Source organism: Heloderma suspectum, chromosome 2, assembly GCF_057233095.1.
Source record: "Heloderma suspectum isolate Gila_16-S chromosome 2, 16-S_ref, whole genome shotgun sequence".
NCBI classification, from domain to species: Eukaryota; Metazoa; Chordata; class Lepidosauria; order Squamata; family Helodermatidae; genus Heloderma; species Heloderma suspectum.
In genome coordinates, this window is record NC_139459.1 from 220,968,103 (window position 1) to 220,992,004 (window position 23,902).

At 48.3% G+C, this 23,902-nt stretch overlaps 1 protein-coding gene across 2 annotated transcripts in view; it reads right to left on the reverse strand.

Annotated features, from left to right (window-relative positions):
• TRIM47 (tripartite motif containing 47) overlaps nt 1–22,700 on the reverse strand; it is a 30,383-nt gene extending 7,683 nt beyond the window's left edge. The window contains exons 1-5 of one of the 2 annotated variants that reach the window (XM_084838128.1): nt 21,131–22,700; nt 6,280–6,369; nt 4,909–5,139; nt 2,817–3,012; nt 795–866 (exon numbers count right to left, since the gene is read on the reverse strand). In XM_084838128.1, coding sequence (XP_084694254.1) covers nt 795–866; nt 2,817–3,012; nt 4,909–5,139; nt 6,280–6,369; nt 21,131–21,838 — 1,297 coding nt within the window. In that variant the 5' untranslated portion in view covers nt 21,839–22,700. Of the gene's footprint in view, nt 1–794; nt 867–2,816; nt 3,013–4,908; nt 5,140–6,279; nt 6,376–21,130 lie in introns of both variants that reach the window. The other variant, XM_084838127.1, reaches the window with a different exon arrangement.
• Between the last annotated feature and the right edge of the window lie 1,202 nt (nt 22,701–23,902).

A 23,902-nucleotide genomic window follows, 5' to 3' on the forward strand; every position in this document is an offset into this window, starting at 1 on the left:
TTGGATATTTTTATTATTTACTCTTACTTAAGTCACCTTGAAGACTTTTTAAAGTAGGAAAGCAGAATACACAGTTTAAAAAACATATATAGCACATCAAGAATCTCAGGCTATTTTTTTAAAAAGCAAGTTTCTAGCCCTTATGACAGTGTACTATATAGTTAACTTAAATAGCTCTTTCAGCCATCGCTTCATGCAATGAAAGAGTGAACACATGTTCTCCATCTCTTCTAATATGCCCCTCTTATGAGAACAGGGGCATATTCTGCTCGTAAGCATGTCCTGTCCCCGCACCCAACCCCATATGCATGTCCTGTCTCCCTAACCCCTGCATCTCCAGCTAGAAGCATCTAGGCCGGCGAAGACAACTACTGAGGCATTGAGCATATTTTAATGTATTTTTAAAATACTTTGAACAATGTTGCACACCACTCTGTTGCTTAATTGAAAAGTGGTTTATAAATACTGGAAATCATAGGAGCTGACATATTATTGACCACAGCTAGACATCTCCCTATGTAATTTTCCTGTCAGGAAATATAATGGACACTAAGCCCATACAGCCAAAGTTTAGCACTTTTTCTGTTCCATTGATTCCAGTGGGAAAAGAACTGAGCATAAGGTATTTCATTTCGGCTGGACTGTGCCCATAATTTTTATCCTTGATTAATTTTGGCATAAGCTTCAAGTGGGCTTACAATGATGTAATATGCTACACAAGGAAGTCCCTGCCTTCTGCTAAAAGTTGCTCAGTCAGCAAGGAAAACAAAATATATAAGATAAAACGGTCTTACATTTGAGAAAATAGTCTCGCGACTCCAAACAGGCAGGGTTGCTTTTTTCAGGAATCTGGGGTCCGATGGTCACTGTGAAGACAGGAATTTGTTATGATTTCTACACTAGCACCCAGACAGCAAAAATAAACAGATCACATTAAGAGGACTCTATGTGGTGAAAGAACAAGAGGCAGGTGCACAATTCCGAACAGCCACTTGGGGGCAAATCTCCCTCTTTTACCTGTGATTCAGACAGCTAGTATCATCAGTAGGGCTGCTGTGCTTAGATTTTTAACCTATAAATCAGAAGAGGAAAATCCCACAGGATGCTGTCACAGGATCCAAGATCTAACAATGTGGTTACACTACTCTAGAGCTAACCAGCAAAGAGGACTACTCATAACTGTACAGTGCTCCTCTAGTCTAGGGGTGGCCAAAAGTAGATATTCTGTCCATTGACCATGCTGGCAGGGGCTTCTGGGAGTGAAGTCCACAAGAATCTCAAGAGCTACCTTCTTCCCACCCCTGCTGTAGTAATCCATCCACATTACTAAGTTGTTGGGCTGGGCAACTTTTTCCTTGAGTCTCCAAACCACTAGACCCTGTCTACTCCCCTTCCTTCAGCCTTTCTTTTCCCCCTTACAAGGGTGTGAGGTATTCAGTTTCATGGATGTTAGGCTTTTCCTCTAGCTGAATTTTGCAGGTATGGCCAGCAATGGGAGGAAACTATGACCTGGAAGCAGTTGGGGCAATTATATGGAGCTTGCTGAGCACCTAAGAAGTATGTCTTCTTGCCCCCACATGGGTCGAACCATGGCCATGAAGGCAATGGGGATCGATGACAAAGCCTAGCCACCTTGAGGATGCAGGTCCTGAGCAGACAGGAGCCAAAGCTCGGGTAGCACTCACACTGCAATGACTTTTTTGTACAGCAGTTGAAGGTCATAACTGGGGAAAGATGGTCTTAGTTATGAGGACAAATGGATGTGGGGAAAAATGGATGGAGTACTGTTTTGTGCAGCTGCACAGGGAAAATACAAACAAACTGGGAGTTTTAAACAATGCAACTAGAAGCTAGAAGAGAGCCAGCAAACTCCCTTTGCAACTCAGCCAGCAACATCAGCTCTAATCCTGGCAGGATAAGGAGTCTGGAAACGAAAGGTTGTCAATAAATGAAGCTTTCCCTGTGTTCTGAGAGACAAGGCCCTATTTCAAGGACAACCACTTTGGACATACTCCTCAAACCACTGTTAGCCACACCCAGTGATGTCTGTTTGTTGCTTTCAGATTTATTTGAGTCATTATGGAAACCTTATAAAACCTCAAGAGTAAGGCAATGGGCCCAGAAACCTGAGACCAAATTTGAGTCTTGTTGTTATGCAATTTTAGAGCAGCTGCAGCCTTCACAGTACTTTGGAACGGTGGCTGTAGCTTGCAACATCTTTTCCCTTTGAGGATGCTGGCATTTCATATTCATCTACTAGTCACAAATGCCAGCTTGAAAATACTTAGTTGCTCTTTTATAAAATACTGGAGGGAATTGGAGATGAAAAGGATGACTGCCTATCATGTGAATAATAATCTGATATTCTGTAGCCACAAATACTTTCTAAAGTAGGGATGCAGAACTTCAGGCCCTGGTCCTAAACTAGCCCCCTGGGGTTCTCCACATGGGCACCTCTCTTCCCTTGGCCTCACCCTCTTTCCCCTGATAGTTGAGGGTTGGGAGTTTCCTGGATTTAGTGTAGTGTTTTCTCCCATTCTAAAAGGTTAAAATGCATCTCTCTTAAGGCTTAGTTACTGGCAGTAAAGCTTTAGGCTCAAATATGCTGGAATTTTCAGCCAAGCCCTTTCGTCTCTGCCCACCACTGGAATGTGGCCCCCGAGAGCTTCTCCAAAATGGAATTTGGCCCCTGGGCTGAAAGAGGTTCTGCACTCTGTTTTGCAGAAACTGCATGGTAACTATCAGAGCCAGCAAAGAATTCTGTAGTCAAAACACTGCAGAGAAGGCATAAGGACAGCATTTCCTCCTCTACAAACCTTCTGGCATCCCATACAGAACAGGTCTGTCATCTCCCTTCCCTGAGAGCTGATCCCACTGGTTCTTGCAAATGTTCACTAGCAGCTCCTTCACGGCGATCACAGCCTGGCTGGATTTGATAAAGCTCAACTCTGTGGGGAAGCTTGTACACGGGATGTTTTTCTCTTCAGCTGCTATTTTCAGTGCCTGGAACTCCTGAGCCAAAAAAAAAAGATACAGCAATTGATTGACCGTAGGACTGATTCTGAGACCCACCTTTTCCCAGAACACCAGAGAGCCTATGGCTGCAGCTCATGGTATGGAAACAGACATACCAGAGGGAGGGAGAGAAACAGCAGCAATACTGGCTGTAGCTGCTGGCATACTGCACTCCTGGATCTACATTTGGAACAAAGTAGAGGCCAACAGAGCCTCCTCCCTATAAAATCGCTGTACCCAGCCTCTACAAATGAAACAGATGAGGACACATTTCCCAGTAGAGATCCTGACAGGTCTGAGTACTGTAATATTAATGGAAGCTCTACAAGATGTCGGGTACAGTGCAAGAAAGAACAGCCTATTAAGTCCTACCTCCCCCGCAATGCAGGAGCACACCTATTTTATTTGATTTTTATTTTAAATGATTTTTAGGCTGCCTTTAAGGGTAGAGTTATCTACCCATACAAAATCACCCACTATCACACACTAGCTATCAAGCACGTGTTCACACAACGTGTCTACTGCAGTATGGTTCCTAGCCCCATGCAGTTGCTCCAGTAGCTAATTATATTAAAGACCAATTCACACAACCATTGCCGCTCATGGCTAGGCTCTTTTGTTCCTGCCTGGATTGCATCATGCCCATGATGAATGGGACATCTAAGGGTCATTTCACACATTTTGTTTTTTTGAGGTGCACACCCAAAATGTTTGAAGTGCATACCTAAAAATGTAATGCGTGAACACAACTGTCAGGGTGGACACTGAGCCCATAGAATCCCAGAGTAGTTCTGATTCTGAGGAAGAGCAGTCACTCCTGGGAGAGGAGCGCGCTCCTCTTTCCCAGGACCAACAGCTGACGGAGATTCCTCCCACCAGCATTCCTAGTTTAGTTAGCAGTCCAGGGAGTGACCAAGCACAGATAGCAGACTTGGTAGATGCGCGACACAGACGCAGAGAGCGGCGCCAGATGGAGGGCGTGGAAAGGAGGCGAAGTGCCAGGTTGGCGCGCAAACAACGGCTGCGCCCAGAGGCTCCAAGAGAAAAGGGGAGGGACTCTCCCTAGTCCTTAAGTTCAGGGGTCTGCCAGTAATTCCCTTTCAAACGGGGACCAACTGTTCCAACTTAGGGCATAGGTACTGTGCTGCTCAGATCTAGTTGCAATCGGTATAGTTGTTAAGTTATAAAAGAAGAATAAAGCTTTGAAAGGAATTCCTTTGTCTGTGTCTGGACTTGGCTACTGGTTTAGACAGAGAGAGACCTCCAAGGAGCCCATGACAACAACAGAGTTCTGTTTACAAACATCTACCTCAGAGAGTTGGGATTGGTTTAACCTCCTGTTGAGGGCATGCTTGGTGGCAAAGCCAGCTTTGCTGCTGCAGAATGTGTGGAACAGCCCTCAGGCAGTCACCGTAAGCACAAGCTGCAAATCTAAATCTGGTTTGAGACACATGACAAGCAAAGGGCTGGATGCGCCTGATCTCATCTGATCTCATAAGCTAAGCAGGGTCAGCCCTGGTTAGTACTTGGATGGCAGACCGCCTGGGAATCAGGCTTCCTGCATTGAGCAGGGGGTTGGGCTCAATGGTCTTGTAGGTCCCTTCCAACACTACGATTCTATGATATTCTATGTCCTGATTAATCCATAAACAAAGCTCGGTGTGGGCAGGAAAAGAAGCCCCTGTCTATGAACAAGCCCTCCATTTGCAAGTCCCAAACTGCTGCTGCCCTTCTCCAGGGAGAGATATTGCAGCGTGGATGCTCGTTTTGATACTGTTGCCCAGATGAGGGAAGGCAGGAAGAGGCAAGGAGTGGAGCCATTCAGTGGCTGCCCTTGTGGTCGAGTCTTTGCTGGCAGGTCAGTTGTCCCCAGGATGAATACTCGGAGCACACCTGCAGGAAAGAGATGGTATCCGTACTGGGGACCTTCTCCAGGTTTTGCCTGTATTTGGTCAGCAGGGCACGCCTCTCTTCCTTCTGCCGCAGCTCCTCCTCTGACCCGCTCAGCATGGCTCTTTCCCCATCCTCGATGAAGCCAAGGACTTCCTTCTGAAAGGCTGCAAGGACCCTGGCTGTCTCAGCAAAGAGTTTGCTGATCTTCTCCTTCTCTTTCTGGGCAGTGCCCTAAACACAAAGAGGTAGCTTTAAATCAATTAAAGTCCATTTAATATTCTGTGGTTCCCAAAAACATGAAGAAACCAAGATCCTCCCTTTAAAGAGGTGGGGGAAAAGGATCAATCAAAAATTATTCAAGATCTGAATTTAAGTAGCCACCACTTTAGGCCAAACTAGACATTATACACCATGCTAAACACAACAGTAGAAAGCATTGTGTTTTTTTTTTTTAATTAACAGCAGTCACTCCTTTTCCTTCCCTCTCTATAATTCTTTCTCCTGCTCACATTTGCAGCTGTCTGCCCTCTGCAGTGCCAACCATGGTTAGTGTTCCAGCAGTACAAAGCTGAATACTAACCATGGTTAGCTTTAAACTGAAGTCTGAAACCAGTGAGCACTGAAAAGTAAAGGGAGGGCAAAGGAGTGTTCCTGAATTCTGAACCATGGCTTAGAAACTGGGAAATGCACCAAACCAAGATAGCTATTAAAAGAATACCTTCCCGTCCTCATCAGATTTCCAGAAATGAGGAAGTGTCTCTGCACAAATAGAAAAATAGCATGTCATAGAAAAAGTTACACTTGACATTCTACTTTTCTAGAGGCATGGAGTCATACACACACCCTCCAATGATGGAACATTCAAAGATATGATCCAACAGTCTGAAGTGGTACAGTTTGGGAAAAACACCATGCAGTTCTGCTGCCTGTGTAGATTAGCTCTCAGGAAATTTTTATATTTGCATAACAGTGTGTACATGCAAGAGTACTGCTGTTCTTTTGTTTATATGATCTTTTTAATGAAACCTCAAAAAAATTTAGTAGGATAGGGACAGAATCAGTGGATGAGCCATCTCTGGGTAGCCAGGTCTTACACCAGTCTTCCCCAACCTGTTGCCCTCCAGATGTTTTGGACTAAAGCTCCCAGCATACCTGGCCACTGGCCATGCTGGCAGGAGCTGATGGGAGTTGAGGTCCAAACCATCTGGAGAGCACTAGGTTAGGGAAGGCTAGCCTACAGACTTAATTCCCCTAGCATCTGGAGATACAGTAGGGATTTCTGTGGAAATGACAAAACATGAAATGACGTGGGGAAGTGATTCAGTCTTCAGTTTTTACTCTTGGGATGAAATACAAGTAATGTCATCTTACTTTGATAAGGTCCACCGTCCTCCTCGTCTGTGCAATAGTGACTCCAAGTTCATCCAGCTGATTCTCAACATTGTTCAGGATTTTGGGTCTCTGGGCCTTCCAATTAAAAAACAAAGTGGTGGGGAGGAAGAGGAATCAGAATCTCCACTTGCATTTACAAAGAAGGTCACATTTATATTCTAATTGTCATAGCTGCAGATAATGGTTTACAATTAATCTGTTTCTGTAAAAACTAAAATTAATCACTTTTTCTGAAGCAGCAAATCCCGGGGATATCTGAATACAGACTTTTATGATCACTGCAGTGGGACTTCACTTTGCACTCTGTCTAATCTCCTTTGCTCCCCCAAACCCCTATATAGTGTCCACTCATGCTACATAACTCATTGCCCTTATGATCTCTCCTTTCTCTTCACTTGTTTATTTTCCCCCAACAAAATTTTCGAAAATGGAAACAAACCCTTTCTCTGGCAGTCGACCCTGAACACATGGGAGTCATTTGGAATCGTTATCATCACCATCATCATCTATTGTGTGTGTCTGTTTTTGCAAAAGCAACAGTCTGCTGCCTAAAGGACCTGTAAGGGAAGCCATTATTTCCTATTTCCCAATTGTCCAACATCTGAATTTTGACTGGAAACTTTCTAAAAAGAGCAAAGTGCTACTATCATGCAGCTCCAAGCTCTGTTTAAACAATGTGCCAGAGGGAGATAAAGACCAGACTGAGAGGGCTGCACTGAAAGGAACAATCATTGCACTATTGGAGAAAGAAACAACCCCAGCCCAAATCATATCAACACCCTCGGCTAGACCAGAAAGCAAGGAAATTAAGTGTGCGATGCACAGAGCTTATCTGGGGAAACCATAGTAACCCATTGATCTCTTAAAAACAGACCCAGAGAGTGGGAAGGAAATAGATTAAATTGTAAAGTGGTCCATGCTGTTTAACAAAATGCCAGATTCTGGTAACAGAGCTGCTCCTTTCCTCGAGAGTGGGGAATAGCTGATACTTAGTTGCATGTGCTAATTTATATAAAACATATTAAAAACATAAAAAATTCTTCCTAGCATTGTGTGGAACTAAAACAAAACCGGTGGCTGTTTAAAAAAAAAAAATGGTACTGTGAGTTTGATATGGGCTAGGCAGGTGGCAATCCTATCTCTTTAGGGCAGAGCTAGGCAACGTGGTGCCCTCCAGATGTTTTGGACTTCAACTCCCATCAGCCTGGCAAGGGATTATGGGAGCCGTAGTCCAAAACATCTGTAGAGCATTAGATTGCCTAGCCCTGCTTCAGAGAAAATAGATTGTGATCTACTGATAATAAGATTGACAAGGGCTTCCGGCTCTCAGTTATCTAACAGTAGTAACAACACACACACACACACACACACGCTGCCTCAAATTAGGACTCTGACAAAGTTTGCATGAGCCTGGTTCTGGTACTGAGCATAAATTCCCAGGCTGAGCATGTGCTCAGAGGCATCGTGTTCCTTCATTCTTAGCATTCATCTGCCTGAGCCATTATTTTGCACCTGGCTCCCTGCGGTGGATCTCTGAGTTCTAATAATAAAACCAAAGTAGATCCTGCAAGTCTCAAGTCTGTCCACCCCTGCTTTACAGGCATATGCCAAGGTATTCTTCTTATGCGACACCACCATACCGTGCATTCTGACTTTTTCACTCACTCACATACACACACCAAAGAATGCTTTTTCAGACTTGCCCTGAAAAAAAAACTTGTTCTAAGCCAGCCTTCCCCACCTGGAACCCTCCAGTCATGTTGCACTGCAACTCCCACCATCCCCTATGCTGGCTGGGGATGGTGGAAGTCACAGTCCAACACTTCTGGAGGGCACCAAGTTGGGGAAGGCCCTTCTAAGCCTTGCCAAGTGTAGCACTCTCTGATCCAGAGCCAAGAGCAATCTATTTTTGCCACACAGGAAGGCATCAGCGTCTTCCCTTCCACCAGGACTGATAACATTTTATTCCTGGGGGAAAGTAGTTAATAGATGTGTTCCCTTCCATTCATCAGCTACAGATTGCTTTGGCTCCATAAAAGAATTGGAGACAATTTATGGCTGCTTGGCAGGAGGAAAGGACTTGGCACCTAGGATACAAAGGGTTGCCTTATACCCACTCAGTCAATTGGTCCATCTAGCCCAGTAGTGTTGGCCATGATTCGCAGTGGCTCTTCAAAGTCTCATGCCAAGGTCTTTCCATGCCCTGCTACCCACATACCTATAACCAGAGGTCCTGGGGTACTGAACCCAAGACTTTCTAGATGCAAAGGATATGCTCCACCACTGAGCCACAGGACGGTCTACAAAGTATTTCGCTCTAAAGATTTTATAGGCAATGTTTAGACTGGTTCCCTTTTCAACCCCCTTCCAACCTTTGCCAGACTCTGCCTCATTTTAACCAATATTCAATCCCTCCCTTGCTACAACTTTGCTACGCTCTTCCCACTACGATGTGAGATACACCTTACAGATGGTCCCTATGGCCCCCTCCTTTGTGCCTCTATAGCAGGGGTAGGCAACATGTGGCCCATAGGCCAAATGTGGGCCCCCCTGCCGTTTTCACGGCCCTGACTGTGTACCATGCTGCTGCCGCAGGGAAAATCATAGCAATCACACAAGCAAGGGACAGGGGGAGTGTGACCCTGTTGATTCTCCTGGACCTGTCAGCGGCATGGTATCCTTCTGGATAGGTTGTCTGGGTTGGGAGATGGAGGCACTGCAGTGGTTCCGCTCCTACTTGGTTGGCCAATTCCAGAAGGTGGTGCTGGGGGATTATTCCTCTGTGCCTTGGCAACTATGCTAGAAGGCTCTCTTCTATCCCCCATGCTGTTTAACATCTACATGAAACTGCTGGGGGAGGTTATCCGGAGGTGTGGCCTGAGGTGCCATCAATATGCAGATGACACCCAGCTCTACCTCTCTTCCTCATCAAAACCAGGTGAGGCAGCAGCTGTTCTGAACCAAGGCCTGGGCAAGGTAATGGACTGGATGAGGACCAGCAAACTGAAACTCAATCCAGACAAGATGGAAGTGCTGTTAGTGGGTGGTTCGTCTGCCCGGCTAGGTGACATTCAACCTGTTCTGGAGGGGGTTGCACTCCCCCTAAAGGATCAGGTTAATAGTTTGGGGGTGCTCTTGGACCCAGAACTGTCACTTGAGGCAAAGGTGAACTCAGTTGCATGGAGCACTTATCAACTTAGGGTGGTATACCAACTACGCCCTTATCTGGACAGAGATAGCCTAGCTACAGTTATCCATGCTCTGGTAACTTCTTGTCTGGATTACTGCAGTGCGTTATATGTGGGGCTGCCTTTGAAAACGGTCCAGAAACTTCAGCTGGTCCAAAACAGGGCAGCAAGATTGTTAACAGGGACTGGCCATTGAGCTCATATTATGCCAGTACTTTTCCAGCTGCACTGGCTGCCAGTCCATTTCCAGGCCCGATTCAAAGTGCTGGTATTAACATTCAAAGCCCTAAACGGCTTGGGGCCAGGTTATCTGAAGGATTGCCTCCTCCTATATGTGCCTGCCTGGACCTTAAGATCATCCTCAGCGGCCCTCCTCCGCGAGCCCCTGCCAAAAGAAGTGAGGTGGGTGGCTACTAGGAAGAGGGCCTTTTCTGCTGTGGCACCCTGGCTGTGGCATTAGCTCCCTAGTGAGGATCGCTTGGCATGTACGTTGTATTCCTTCTGGTGCCAGGTGAAGACCTTTTTATTCTCCCAGGCATTTTAGTATTTTAGCTTTCTAGTCTTTTAGCTTTGCTGTTTTAAATCTGTATTTTAAATCTCTGCATTGCTGCTAGGTTTTATTCTGGTTGTATTGTTATATTGTGGTTTTAATGCTTTCATATTTTTGTATTGTTTTACTGTGTACTTTTTGGTTTTAATTTTTGTGAACCACCCAAAGAGCTTCAGCTATTGGGTGGTATAGAAATGAAACAAACAAACAAACAAATAAATAAATACAATCACACTTATTTTCTTGTGGTGGCAGCAAATGCAGTGGTGGTGAGGTGCAGTCCCCGGTGAGTTCGGGGGGGGGGGATGTGTCAATGCAGCTCCCCACAGCCCCCTGGAAGTTGTCCACCCATCTCTACAGCGACTACCCATGTTATTTTAGGGAGATCTGTTCGCATTATGAAAACCAGAGTGGCTTTCATCCATGCACACAGCTTATGTTGCATGCCAGGGGTGCTAGAAGAGAACTCCAAATTGGAGTCCCTCCAGTTCTAATGAACATAACACTCTGCAAGCTGGCCTTTTGGGGCTTGATCATACTACAAGAGGTAAGGCACTTTCAATGGCTTATTACAGTATGTTAACACCAGTTGGTTCACCCTCTTTCTTTTAAATGCCTTCCACTTCCCAAATACTTGATATAACAGGTTAAGGAAGAATTAAACATCCTTAAATGCCCCATGTAAAAAATTTTTAGATGTAAGTTGCTTTAAGGAATTGTAAAGTACATCTTACAAGCCTTTCCAAGTTTAACAATCCCACCCACCCAAGACAGCACAGAGTCAATGCACCTTTTGGAGTTGGGGTGGGGCCGTAGCTCATGGTAGAGCACCTGATTTGCACACAGAACATCCCCTGTTCGATCCCTGGCTTTTCCAGGTAGGGTTAGGAAACATTTCTGCCTGAACCCCTGGAGAGCTGCTGCCAGTCGGGACTGACAATACTGGGCTAGGTGGACCAATGGCCTGACTTAGTATCACACAGCTTCCTATGTTCCTATGTGGTTTCCCAACTCACTCTGTTCTTTAGGATGAGCTAAACTGAAACGGACAGCTCTATTAAAAACGAGTGGATGAAAATGTGGGAGGTGAGTCAGCACCATCTGGGAAGGGGAGTGATGGAAAAAAGCCCCGTTGTCAATGGAACACAAATGGCGAACAGGGCAAGGAGCAGAACCTGGGAAAGGAGCCAAATGAAATAAAGGAGCCGGTTTGAGCCACTGTGGGAAAGAGCTACAAGGGAGCCCCTAGTGCAATTACACTGAAGGCAAAACTGTCGGAACAGGAACTGGCTGGGCCCAGTTAACACCAGATGGAATTAATCGCACTCTTTCTCCCCTCCCACCCCGACTTTTGTGTCTGCCTTCTTCCCAAATCCAACTTCAACAGATTGTTTACATGTGTGTAATTTGGCAGCCCAGACAATCCACCAAAGTGAAGTTCAGCTAAATGTTTGTCTTTACATTACCACCCCTTTGGCTGGATAGCATTCTAGGGGTTGGTTAAATATTGAACAGAACCATGTGCACATTCATGCGCACACACCCATACAGATGCCTTCTTTCAGCCCTCTGCATAGTTCTAATTCAGTCAAACCTCAGTTCTCAATACTTCAGAAATAACAGAAGGTTGCAGTTTCAATAGGAAGTATTCTTCACCGAGAAATTCTCCACACCCCATTACCTAGCTCCCAGCCTCTTCTAGATCTCCAGAATCTAAACTTTCAGCCCAAGCACCAGCCAGCAACTCAAATCCCTTCCAAATATCCTCCCCACAGGCCCCCTGCCTTACACTTGTTTCTCTTGCTATCTCTGTGCAAAACCCAACTCCACATCCCCACAAGCCAGAAAGACTAGTTGAAGGATTAGTCTTTGTTTATATATTCCCAGAGAATATTCCAAAGGAATATATATCCTATATAGATTTCCAGAGCCACATTCATAGTTTGATAGCTCAGCATTCTGTGACTTGTAGCTGAATGTGAGAACCATCTCCACTGAAAGTGATAGCTTCTGAGAAGATACCAAAGGGCAACTAAAGCTGTAATTCTAGTGCTACTCTTACCAAGGAGCTCAGCTGCACCATTGCTTTTGAGGTGCACCTCTCACATCTTCTTTACTCTGGAATCCCTGTCTTGTCCCAGAAGTCTGGCTAAACAAGGGCTTGGCATCAGCCAGGGCAAAAAAGGATAGGAATCTCCATCCAATGTTTACGCACGGCATCCTCTGCAATGTACGACCCCTATACACTACTGTGCCCATGGAACTCCACATTCACCATTGGAAAAGGGTCAACTCAACTTAGTTCAATTCAACTTAGTTAAATTCAAGTCAATTTTGCATACCACACCAAAGTTCACAATCAACCTGGAACCCCTTGTGTTTCTTTGAAATTCAGCCCAAGGTTTTAAAAACAGGGGCCCAACAGGGAACCAGGCTGTTAATCGCCTGCCTTTTTCTAAGCTAGTCACCTCTGTGTTTAGCTCTGTTAGAAGGGTTCACTGGAGAACCCAATTTTTCTTTGAGTTGCTCCACTCCATCCTGCTTCTACAAAAACAATTAGCAGATTGTTTTTGTTCCCAGGCAGATGAAAGCATGATGGAAGACTGCAGATAGACATGCTGCCTCTGATACCAGAGGCAATTTATAGCCATCAGTGGCTACTAGTCAGGATGGCTCTATACTGACTCCAGTATCAGAGGCAGTCTGCCTCTGAATACCAGTTGCTGGGGAACACGGGCGGGAGGGTGCTGCTGCACTCAGATCCTGCTTGTGGGCTTCCCACTGGGGCATCTAGGTGGCCACTGTGGGAATAGAATGCCAGACCAAGCAGACTAATCCAGCAGGGCTCTTATGTTGTTCTTGTGTGGGGCTCAAGGGGACCTAAATGCTTGCTGACCTTCAGTCCCCCATCAGCCTTTGCCTGCCTGGGAACAAAAACAACCTGCCTATTGTTTTTGTAGAGGCAGGGTGGATTTGTTTCCACCTTTACTTTGTGAACTGCCATTCCCGTAATCCTGGTATCTGGTCCCCCTTGACAAATGCCTGCCGTACCACAATCCTTTGGGAAAGGCCTTCCTTCAACTCCTTTTCCTTTGGAACCGGTAAAATATCTGCACTACAATTTTCTTTCTGATTTTTTCCAGTTTCTTTTTATCAACTCTCCATTCTGTCCTGTGCTTTGCCCAACCCTGTGCCATTTACATTCTGAGCTTGCCCCATGGCATTTAGGCCTCCAACAAAGACTGTTAGCACCCTCCCTGCTCCCTTACTTGGCAACCATAGCTTCCCTACCTCCGTTGCACTCTCTGCATTCTGTCCACACAGCCAGCAACTATTCAAGTCTTCCATCTCCATGCATTGACAGCCTGCTACAACTCAAATGCTGCCAGTCCAAGTTGCAGTCATTGTGGGACAGCCAGGCAAGGGTTTCTTCCAACACTCCTTGCCCCTCCTGCTGTTGTTCTGCTGCTCCTCTCGGGCACCCTCCCCAAACCTGCTTACCTCAGGATGTGTTGGACTACAACTCTAGGGGGGGGGTCATATGCCTGGTCAGACACTCGAACTAAAGAGGGCCTCTCATCTGTACTAAACCTGAAAATGCTACCCTGTCTATAGTACAAACAATCCCATCACCCACACCCTGCTCCAAACCTCCATCCCAGCCTCACAGCTCCCTTCGCAATGCCATTCTTGGGATTCTTGGGAAAGTAGAGGAAGGAACTAGAGGATCGGCTATCCTTGACTTGATCCTAACCAACAGAGATGACTTAGTGGGTAAAGTAGCAGTTACAGGAACTCTGGAGGAAAGCGACCACGTTATACTTGAGTTCTTGGTTCTAAAGGAAGCAAAAGCCGAGTGTAGCCAAGCCCGTACCCTGGATTTTAGGAAAGCTGATTTTAATAAACTCAGAACAATGATCAGTAAGGTCCCATGGCAAGCGGCTCTAATGAGAAAAGGAGTCCAAGATGGGTGGGAGCTTTTAAAAAAGGAAATTCTCAAGGCACAATCACAAACAATTCCAACAAGATGAAAAGGTGGAAGACAACAGAAGAAGCCAATGTGGCTTCACAAAAAGCTTAGAGATGACCTGAAAACAAAGAAGGACACATACAGGAAGTGGAAGGAAGGCCAAGCAACAAAGGAAGTGTACAGGCAGGTAGCACAGAATTGCAGGGATGGCGTCAGGAAGGCTAAAGCTGAGAATGAGCTGAGGTTAGCGAGGGATGCTAAAAGCACAAAAAGACTTTCTTCAGCTAGGTGCATAGTAAAAGACAGAGGAAAGAAATGGTGGTTCAGCTATTAAATAAGGATGGAAAATGATAACAGATGACAAAGAAAAGGCAGAAGTGCTCATTTCCTACTTTGGCTCAGTCTTCTCCCAAAAGAGGGTCTATGAGCCCCCGGCAAAGGTGAAGTACAGGCTGAAGGCTGAAATCCAAAGAGGATCAGACATGGGCTAGAGCTGTATCTTCAGCCTATCACGTGGCGGTGAAGGCAGCAAAAAAGGAATATTATGCTGCCTCTATCGCGTCTGCAGAGTGCTGTCCCAGGAGGCTGTTCCAAGTGGTCTGGAGCCTGGTCAGTCCTGTGGCTCCTAAACCACTGGAGCATTCTAAGGCCTCCTGTGAGGCCTTGGCAAGGCACTTTGCAGATAAAATTGATCAGACTAGGAGTGTTACTCCGCACGCTGTGGATACAGTTAGTGAGCAAGAGGCGGCCTGTGGCAAACCGGTTTTGTGGGATCGGTTCCAGCTTCTTCCTCCTGATGAAGTGGACAAGGTGCTTTCATCTGTAAGGCCAACCACCTGCTTACTTGATCCTTGCCCATCTTGGCTCATTATGGGCTGCAGAGAGACTGGGTGAGGGGATCAGGGCAGTGGTGAACGCCTCCCTTGAGGAGAGAGTGATGCCATCAGCCCTCAAGGAGGCAGTGATAAGACCGCTCTTAGGATCCTCAAGTTCTGAACAACTTTCGCCCAGTCTCAAATCTGTCATTTTGGGGCAAGGTGATTGAGCAGGTGGTGGCGATGCAGTTGAAGGCACACTTGGAAGAAACTGATTATCTAGACCCATTTCAGTCGGGCTTCAGGCTTGGGCATGGGACAGAAATGGCCTTGGTCGCCTTGGAGGATGATATGAGGAGGGCTCTGGATAGGGGTGAATGCTCCTTCCTTGTTCTCCTCGACCTCGCAGCCGCTTTTGATACCGTTGACCACGGTACCCTCCTGGACTGCCTGGAGGAGTTGGGCATTGGAGACATTGTATTGCGGTGGTTCCGGTCCTTCCTCTCCGGCAGGTACCAGAGGGTAGGGATGTATGAAAAGTCACTTACCGATTTGCGGATTCATTCGTGGCGGGGGGGGGGAGGCGCTCCGTCCCCCTGCCCCGGAATCCTGCCTGGCCGGCTCCGCAGTGATTCCACAGAGACGCCGGCTGGCTCTGCCCGCGGCCGGACATCCGGCCACTGGGCAGCAGGGATGCAAATGGTGGCGGCCATAGCCGCCGCCACTTGCGTCCCTGTAGTGAGCCGTGATAGGCTACGTAAGTATTTACGTAGCCTATCACGGCAGGCTTAAAAAAAAAAACAAAACGCGTATGCAAATGGCGGTGGTTACAACAGCCGCCATTTGCATTCTGTATTTTTCACCGTTATAGCCTACGTAAATATTTACGTAGGCTATTACGGCGAAATAAAGGGGAACGCAAATGACGTAGTGGGCGCCATTTGCGTTCCCCCTTTTTTGGCCGTAATAGCCTATGTAAATATTTACGTAGGCTAAAACGGCGAAAAATACAGAACGCAAATGGCGGCCGCTGTAGCCACCGCCATTTGCATACGTGTTTTTTTTTTTAAGCCTGCTGTGATAGGCTACGTAAATACTTATGTAGCCTATCACGGCCTCCGCAGGGACACAAAAGGCATGTGTGAAAAGGCATGCTTTACGGCCGTGAAGAAGAAGTGAATGGTGGCCACAGGGCGGCCGCCATTTGCAAGTCGGCGCCGATGGGCGCAGGTAAGTGCTCCATTTTGCGCAAGTTTCGTGGGTTGGGGGGGCAGGGGCTTCATCCCGCCTGACTTTCGTGGGTTGGGGGAGGTGGGGGCTTCGTTCCGCGATGGATTTCGGGGGGCCAAATGCACTTGCATTCAGCCTCACCGAGATCCGTTGCGGAATTCTCTGACATCCCTACCAGAGGGTAGCACTGGGAGAGGAGGTTTCAGACCCGTGGCCACACACTTGTGGGGTGCCACAGGGTTCCGTCCTCTCCCCGATGCTATTTAACATCTATTTGAAGCCGCTGGGGGCTATCATCAGGAGGTTTAGGGTGCGGTGTCATCAATATGCGGATGACACACAGCTCTACCTCTTGTTTAAATCTTCACCAAGGTTGGCCGTAGAATCCCTGTCCAAATGTCTGGAGACGGTGAGTGGCTGGATGGGGAGGAATAAGCTGAAGCTGAACCCTGACAAGACCGAGGTACTTTTGGTGGGAGATGTTGACCTGGTGTTGAATGGGGTACGGCTACCCTTGAAAGACCAGGTCCACAGCCTGGGGATCATTTTGGACTCCCAGCTGTCCATGGAGGCTTATCAGCTGTGAGCTGGATAGTGCTGTATCAACTCCATCTGATATGGCGGCTGCGCCCCTTCCTTCCCGACCATCTGCTCCCATCGGTAGTACATGCCCTGGTCTCCTCTCATTTAGACTACTGTAATGCGCTCTACGTGGGGTTACCCTTGAAGACGGTTTGGAAGCTGCAGCTGGTACAGAACGTGGCGGCTCGCCTGATTAAAGGCAGCCGCCGGCGAGATCACATCACTCCAGTGCTGAAGGAGTTGCACTGGTTACCAGTTGTTTTCCAGGCCAAATTCAAGGTGTTGGTTTTGACCTTTAAAACCCTATATGGTTCCGGCCCAGCCTATGTTAAGGAGCGCCTCCAGCAACACCAGACAGGCCGCTTAACAAGATCAGCCTCGGATGGCCTTCTCTCTGTCCCATCAGCCAGGACAGCTAGACTGGTGGGGATGAGGGAGAGGGCCTTTTCTGTGGTGGCCCCTACTCTGTGGAACTCCCTCCCTAGGGAACTCCGCCATGCCCCCTCTTTAATGAGCTTCCACCATGCATTAAAAACGTGGTTGTTCAGGCAGGCATTTGGGGTAGGTTAGGGTATTTTAGAAAACGTTTTTATTGTAGAATGTTATTGTCTTAAACTGTTTCATTATACGCTGTACATCTCCCAGAGTGGCTGGGTGACCAGCCAGATGGGCGATTAATAAATTTAATAATAAATAAATATATATATGAAGGGGCAGGATTGCAGCTTGAGATCGATAGGCATATGGTCAAGGAACACCTACGTAATTACTCTGAATGAGTTCAAATCTCCAGCGCCAGATGAACTGCATCCTAGAGTAATAAAGGAACTGGCAGAAGAACTCTCAGAACCACTGAATATTCTCTTTGAGAAATCATGGAGGATGGGTGAAGTGCCAGATGACTGGAGGAGGGCTAATGTTGTTCCTATCTTCAAAAAGGGTAAAAAGGAGGAACCTAGGAACTACAAACCAGTCAGTCTGATATCAATCCCTGGGAAAATTCTGGAGCAGATGATAAAGCACCTTGAAAAGAATGCAGTGATTACTCAAAGCCAACATGGATTTGTCAAGAACAAATCCTGCCAGACTAATCTGATCACATTTTTTGATCAAGTAACCTCCCTTCAGCAAAGCTTTCAACAAAGTGCCCCATGATATCCTGATGAGCAAACTAGCTCAAAGCGGGCTAGATGAAACAACTATCAGGTGGATCCACAGTTGGCTACAGCATCGGACTCAAAGGGTGCTTATCACTGGGATCTTCTCAAACTGGAGAGAAGTAACAAGCGGGTACCACAGGGCTCAGTCGTGGGCCCAGTGCTCGTCAACATTTTTATTTATTAACCATTTTAATAATGGTTAGGCCTCATCTGGAGTAATGTTCCAGTTCTGGGCACTGCACTTTAAGAAGGATGCGGACAAGCTGGAGAGGTTTCAGAGGAGGCCAACAAAGGTGATCAGGGGACTGGAAACAAAGCCCTATGAAGACAGACTGAAAGAACTGAGCATGTTTAGCCTTGAGAAGAGAAGACTGACGGGAGATAGGATAGCGCTCTTCAAATACTTGAAAGGTTGTCACAGAGAGGAAGGCCAGGATCCCTCTCATTCATCCCAGAGTGCAGGACATGGAATAAAGGGCTCAAGTTACAGGAAGCCAGATTCCAGCTGAACATCAGGAGAAACGTCCTGACAGAGCAATATGACAATGGAACCAATTCCCTAGGGAGGTCGTGGGCTTTCCCACACTGGAGGCATTCAAGATGTGGCTGGACAGCCATCTGTCAGGGATGCTTTGACTTAGATTCCTGCATTGAGCAGGGGGTTGGACTCAACAATCTTATAGGCCCCTTCCATCCCTACTATTCTATGACACCCCTCAACTTTGTCTTGCAGCCTTTGTCAACCCGCTCATATTCCACTCTGTCATTCTACTCATATGGAGCCAGATAACTGGTCCACCTAGCCCAGTGCTGTCTACTGCATAAGGCAGGGGTGGGCACACTTCAGGCTTGTTGAATCCATTTTGTTTTTTTTTACTAAAACCCCAAGATCCACCAACAAGAGCCAGGTGAAAAAGACATATGCTGAGAATTAACTAACAGGGTGCCTCTGAGCACATTCCAAGCCTAAGGATTTATTGTTGCTACCGTTAAATAATTGGGGGTTTGAAATTGAGAGCCAATTGTGGTGTAGTGGTTAGAGCTTTGGACTGGGGCTTGGGAAATCCTGGTTCTAGTCCCTCCTCAGCCGTGAACCTCACTGGATGACTTTGGGCCAGTCACTGGGGCTGTTTGCACATCATGGTAGCAACTGCCAGCAAATCATGGGTTAATTAACTGACTCTCAGCCTAACCTGCCTCACAGGGTCATTGTGAAGATAAAATGGAGAGGAGGAGAACCATGTAGGCCGCCTTGGGTTCCTTGCAAGAGGAAAAAACCAGGATATGCATGTAATAATAATAAAAAATCCTTGTTGATCTACTGGAAATCACCCAGAGATCTACCAGTAGATCCTGATCTACTTTCTGCCCACCCCTGGCTCTCTGAAGGTGTCAGGCAGCAGTACTTCCTCAGCCATCCTACCTGAGATCCGTTTTACCAGAGATGCCAGGGGTTAAACCTAGCACCTTCTGTCATCAAGGCTTGCACTCTGCCCTAAAGCTATGGCTCCTTCCTGGGATTTTGACTTACAAGCCATCCCTCTCTTCTTTTTCAACACCTCAGATCAGGAATTCCTCAGCCTCTGTATTGCTTTTTCTCCTAAGTTCATGGTTTCCTCCCTCCCTCCCTCCCTCTGTGAGGCATATGATCAATATGCAAGGTCCAAACCACACAGGATGAAAAAGATCCGTCATCAGTTCTCCCAGCTTAACGAACTTTAAAACAGGCACAAGGGACTCAAAATTGCATCTCAGTAGCAGCATCGGGGCAGGGAGTGTTCCCCCCTCCCCTTGCTGTTTTCCAGATCCAAACAGTCCCCCCCCCCAGCTGCTATTAGGAAAACAAAAGGGAAAGAGGTAAAGCCACCTCCCCAAACACTGGCTGCAATCTCATACACACTTACCTGGGAGTAAGCCCCACTGAAGTCAGTGGAACTTACTTCTGAGTGGACAGGTACAGGAGTGCACTGACTGTTGCTGCAATCAAGTCTGGAGCCCCCTCCATCTCTTTGAATGTTAAAATAACATTAGGAGAGCTAACCATGCATCTTGCATGTGGTTTGGCCCATAGCTCTGCCAGATTGCTCTCATTCATTCCCATTCCCAGTTGGAGGCATACGACTCCCTCAGTCTTGGCAACCGGGATGCTGTGCCCTTTCCAGCTGTTTATCTGGAATCTGGGATTCCGTCAAAATATAATGTGCCCTTTGCTTCTCCTTTTTCCTTACCTTTTCCCTTGCCTCAAACCTATAATGCCACCACCCAGGGTCTGGCAATCTCCCTGACCATGCTTTAGTGCCAAAACTCACCAGGGTTCTGCTACCAAACCTGTTTTCAGCATCAGGGTTTCTCAACCATATCGTACATGAGATAATACCTTTCTCTCTCTCTCTCTCTCCCTCCCTCCTTCCACTCACCCCAGAATATCTAGGCTAACTAGAGAGCAAAGTGCACAACTCAACCTTAGCCTGGGCTATTTTAGGTCCTAATGCTCAGCCAAAGAACTTTTGAAGCAATGGCAAAGGAAGAATGTGCTTCTGAACAAGAGCAGAGTGCTTTGCCCACACCTCTTAACTATAACTAAAATGTAAAGGAAAGGCTTCCAAGCCAACACGTATGATTGCCAGGTAAATCTGAGCCCTAGCACCTCTCTTTTTAGAAAATTAAGTACTACATACGTTCCTCTGAGATACAATGTCTTTCCATCCCTAAACTGAGTAACTGTAGCCTGCCTCCAAGTCTCTGAAGATAAGCCTGCCCCTAAATGCCTCTTCTTTTAAAACTTAAGCTCCAAAAATGTGCCACTGAGCATGTGCAGAATGTCTTTCCCACCTCACTGGCTAACTGTGCCTATACCACCACAGTAGGAAGCAGGGTGTTAGGTAAGCAGGTTTTGAGGTAGCTTCCAACCATTTGACAAATTACATTCTGGGTTGTATCCAATGAGAGTATCTTTAGTCCCATGCATTTCAATGGGTCTACTCTAAGACGGATTGGCACTGGATACAACCCCTCTGTCTGCCGTCCCTTCCGGCCGGGGTTTCCCGCGCCCACATCGCTCGGCCCCTCATTTCCAGCCAGCCACTTTCCGACGCTATCGGAGTTCCAGCCTGTGACGCTCCTAAATTTAGCACATCCAGCACCAGCCGCCGCCGCCGCCGCCGCCGCCCCCGCCGAGACTCTCTCGGTTGTTCTGCAGCTGGAGCGCGAAGCTCCCAGGAATCTTCGCGCAGTCCAGCGAGCGGAACGCGAGCCCGCCGCGCCCTGGAGTGAGGCTACACCAGGGGCCGCCTTTGTGCCTCGACGGCCTCCCGACTGCGGCCGCCGCTACCCACCTCCACGTGCTCCCGCTCCACCTCCACCGCCACCACCTCGTGGCTCCGGTGCTCCTGGGCCCGGCACAGCTGGCAGATGCAGCTCCGGTCGGTGCGGCAAAAGCTCTCCAGGGGCTTGAGGTGCAGCTTGCAGAGGCTCTCCTCGATGTGCCGCAAGGGCGGCACCAGCCGGTGCCCTTGGAAAGCGGGGCTTTTGAGATGGGGCTGCAGGTGGGGGGCGCAGAAGGAGGCCAGGCACACCAGGCACGACTGCGCCGCCTCGGCCCTCTCCCCGTCGGTGCAGAAGTCGCAAAGCACCGCCGCCTCCTCCTGCTCGCGCTGGGGGCGGCCGTCGGCGTCGCCGGGCCGGCAGGCGTCTCCGGCGGGAGCGCACGGCTCCTCGGGGGTCATGGCCAAGCCCGCCACCGGGCTGCTCGGGGCGGGCTGCCGAAGCTGCAACAGCTCGGCCAGGGTGTGGTTCTTCCGGAGCTGGAGATCGGCCGGGAACGGCTCCTGACAGAGGGGGCACCGGGAGGTCCCTTGCTGCCCCCCGGCTCCGGCGACGCCCGCCGGGTGCTGCCTGTGCGCTCCGATGCAGCGCAAGCAAAAGTTGTGGCCGCACGGGATGGTGGCCGGGTCCTTCAGGACGTCGAGGCAGATGGGGCAGCTGAAGGGGCCTTCCTGGAGCAGACTGGACACGGGGCTGAGGGGGCCGGAGCCCGTATCCATGCTGCTGAGGTCGACCGGAGAGGCGAAGAGCGCGCGGCCGGGGCTGGTCCCTTTCCCAGCTCCTGGGCTGGGCGCGGGGGGGCAACTCCGCCCATCAGGGACTCGTGTCAGCAGCAACAGGCAGCTCCGGCCAGCCGGAGAGGCGAGCGGCCTTCCGCTTCAGGGAGCGGCGTTCCTCCTCCGAAAGAAGGCGCCCCCCCCCCCCCCCGCAGCCTAAGGCATGAGGAAGAAGGAAAACCACATTCCACAAGGGAAGTGGCGGAGGCGCGGGCCCCCGGCAGGGAACTACGTCCTTCTGGCCTTTCCTACCTTTCACATTCCAGGGAAAGCGACGAACTGAAAAGGAACGCAGAAGCGGCTCGTTCCCACGAACGAGAGACAAGCCCCCCGCCCGCTCCCCAAATAGAGACGGCAATATGGTTGCACCCTTTCCTCCTCGCGTGGATTGCCGTAGGGGATCCACGCGATCATCGTAGGGGATGATCGCGTGGACCCTGGGCTGGCTTAGAGTAGCTCTGGGCGTTAGTTTTTACTTCGAATAAGGCCCTTTGAAGTGAATGGGACAAGTTAGACTAGCACTGAATACAACCCTCTGCTTGGTGCGTGTGGGGCAGTAAAAAAAAAAGTTGCTATTGATGCCAGGGTGGCCAGGTGTTCTACTTTGCAGAAGGGAGCCCTCTATTTGAAGACCCTTAAGAAGGGCGATGCTAGTGAGGCTTGAAGCTGCCCATCCGCAGACTGAGTAAGCACAGGTCACCTGGTCACTCTTCCCTACTACAGCAAGATGTATTGTATTTCTATTTTAATTCTAGTAATTACTTCTAAATTTGCATCTACACATATACATTTGCATATGCGGTTTTTATCCAACCCTGTGCCTTTTGTCCTTTTTCTTTTTTTTTTTTTTGCAGGGTGTAACTGGGCACCTTACTGATAGCATGTCCCCTACTTTGCTCTGAGAATAGGGATTTCAATCAGCCTGTGTCTTATGGAAATCCATTTTTCAGAACAGAAGGTGTCGCTCAGCCTTTCTCAACCTGGTGCCCTCCAGAAGTTTTAAACTATATTCCCATCACTCCAACCATTGGCTGTGCAGGGTGGAGCTGAAGGGAATTGTCCAAAACATCTGGAGGGCACCAAGTTGGGGAAGGCTGGCCAGTCTCGTTGTTTTTGAATGCTGCAGCCATTCCAGCACAATTCATTTTCACTTTTGCCACACCATTTATTGTGTCACACATGCGCTGTTCAATTGTAGGCACATTTTCTCTGAATAAAATCCCAATGAGTTTAACAGGACTTACTCACCAGGAAATCTATTTAGGCTTGCAGCCCTAAATGCAGTTGTGGGGGAATCACTAACTGCAGATCTCACCGAGCCAACACCCTCTAGTGTTCATCTCTGGAAACACAACTAGAAGAAAACTTGATTTCTTCGTAATTTAGCTCATGGAGGGATCAATCCTACCGGGATAGGCGGCCGCCTCTGAACTCGGAGATGACCGCCTATCCAGTGCAGGGCAGGAGAAGCACAGAGGGGATCCTCCCCTCCGCGCTTCAGCTGTCCTGCATTTGTGGCTAGACAGCTGATTTCAGCTGTCTAGCTGCAGGAAGGTGGAGCAGGGGAAGCGGCTGCCGGATGACACACTGGATGTGTTGTACGGGCATTTCTGCCTTCCCTGCCCCAGAATGCCCTGTTTTCGCCGCTCTGTGCTCCTCTTCCGAGCATGGGGCTGTTCCAAGCTGCCTGCGAGGCAGCACAGGACGGGGGAAGGTCGGTCCTCAGGGAACCGACCTCAAAGCGTGGGCTGTGAGGTCGGTTCCCAGAAACCAACATATCCTATGGCTGTCTCGCCACTGACTAGCGGCCATAGGATTACTCCCTTAGACCCACAACCACCTGTGCATCCAGCCCCTGCCTTCCAGCTGTTGTTGTATATGTAATGGACTGGCACTGACATTCATCCAAGCATGACCAGAGGTCCCAGCAGCTGCACTTCTCTGTACCCACATCCTATTTTCATACCTGGTCCTCCCTCAGCACTGTACTATGAGCTGTGTGTAAGG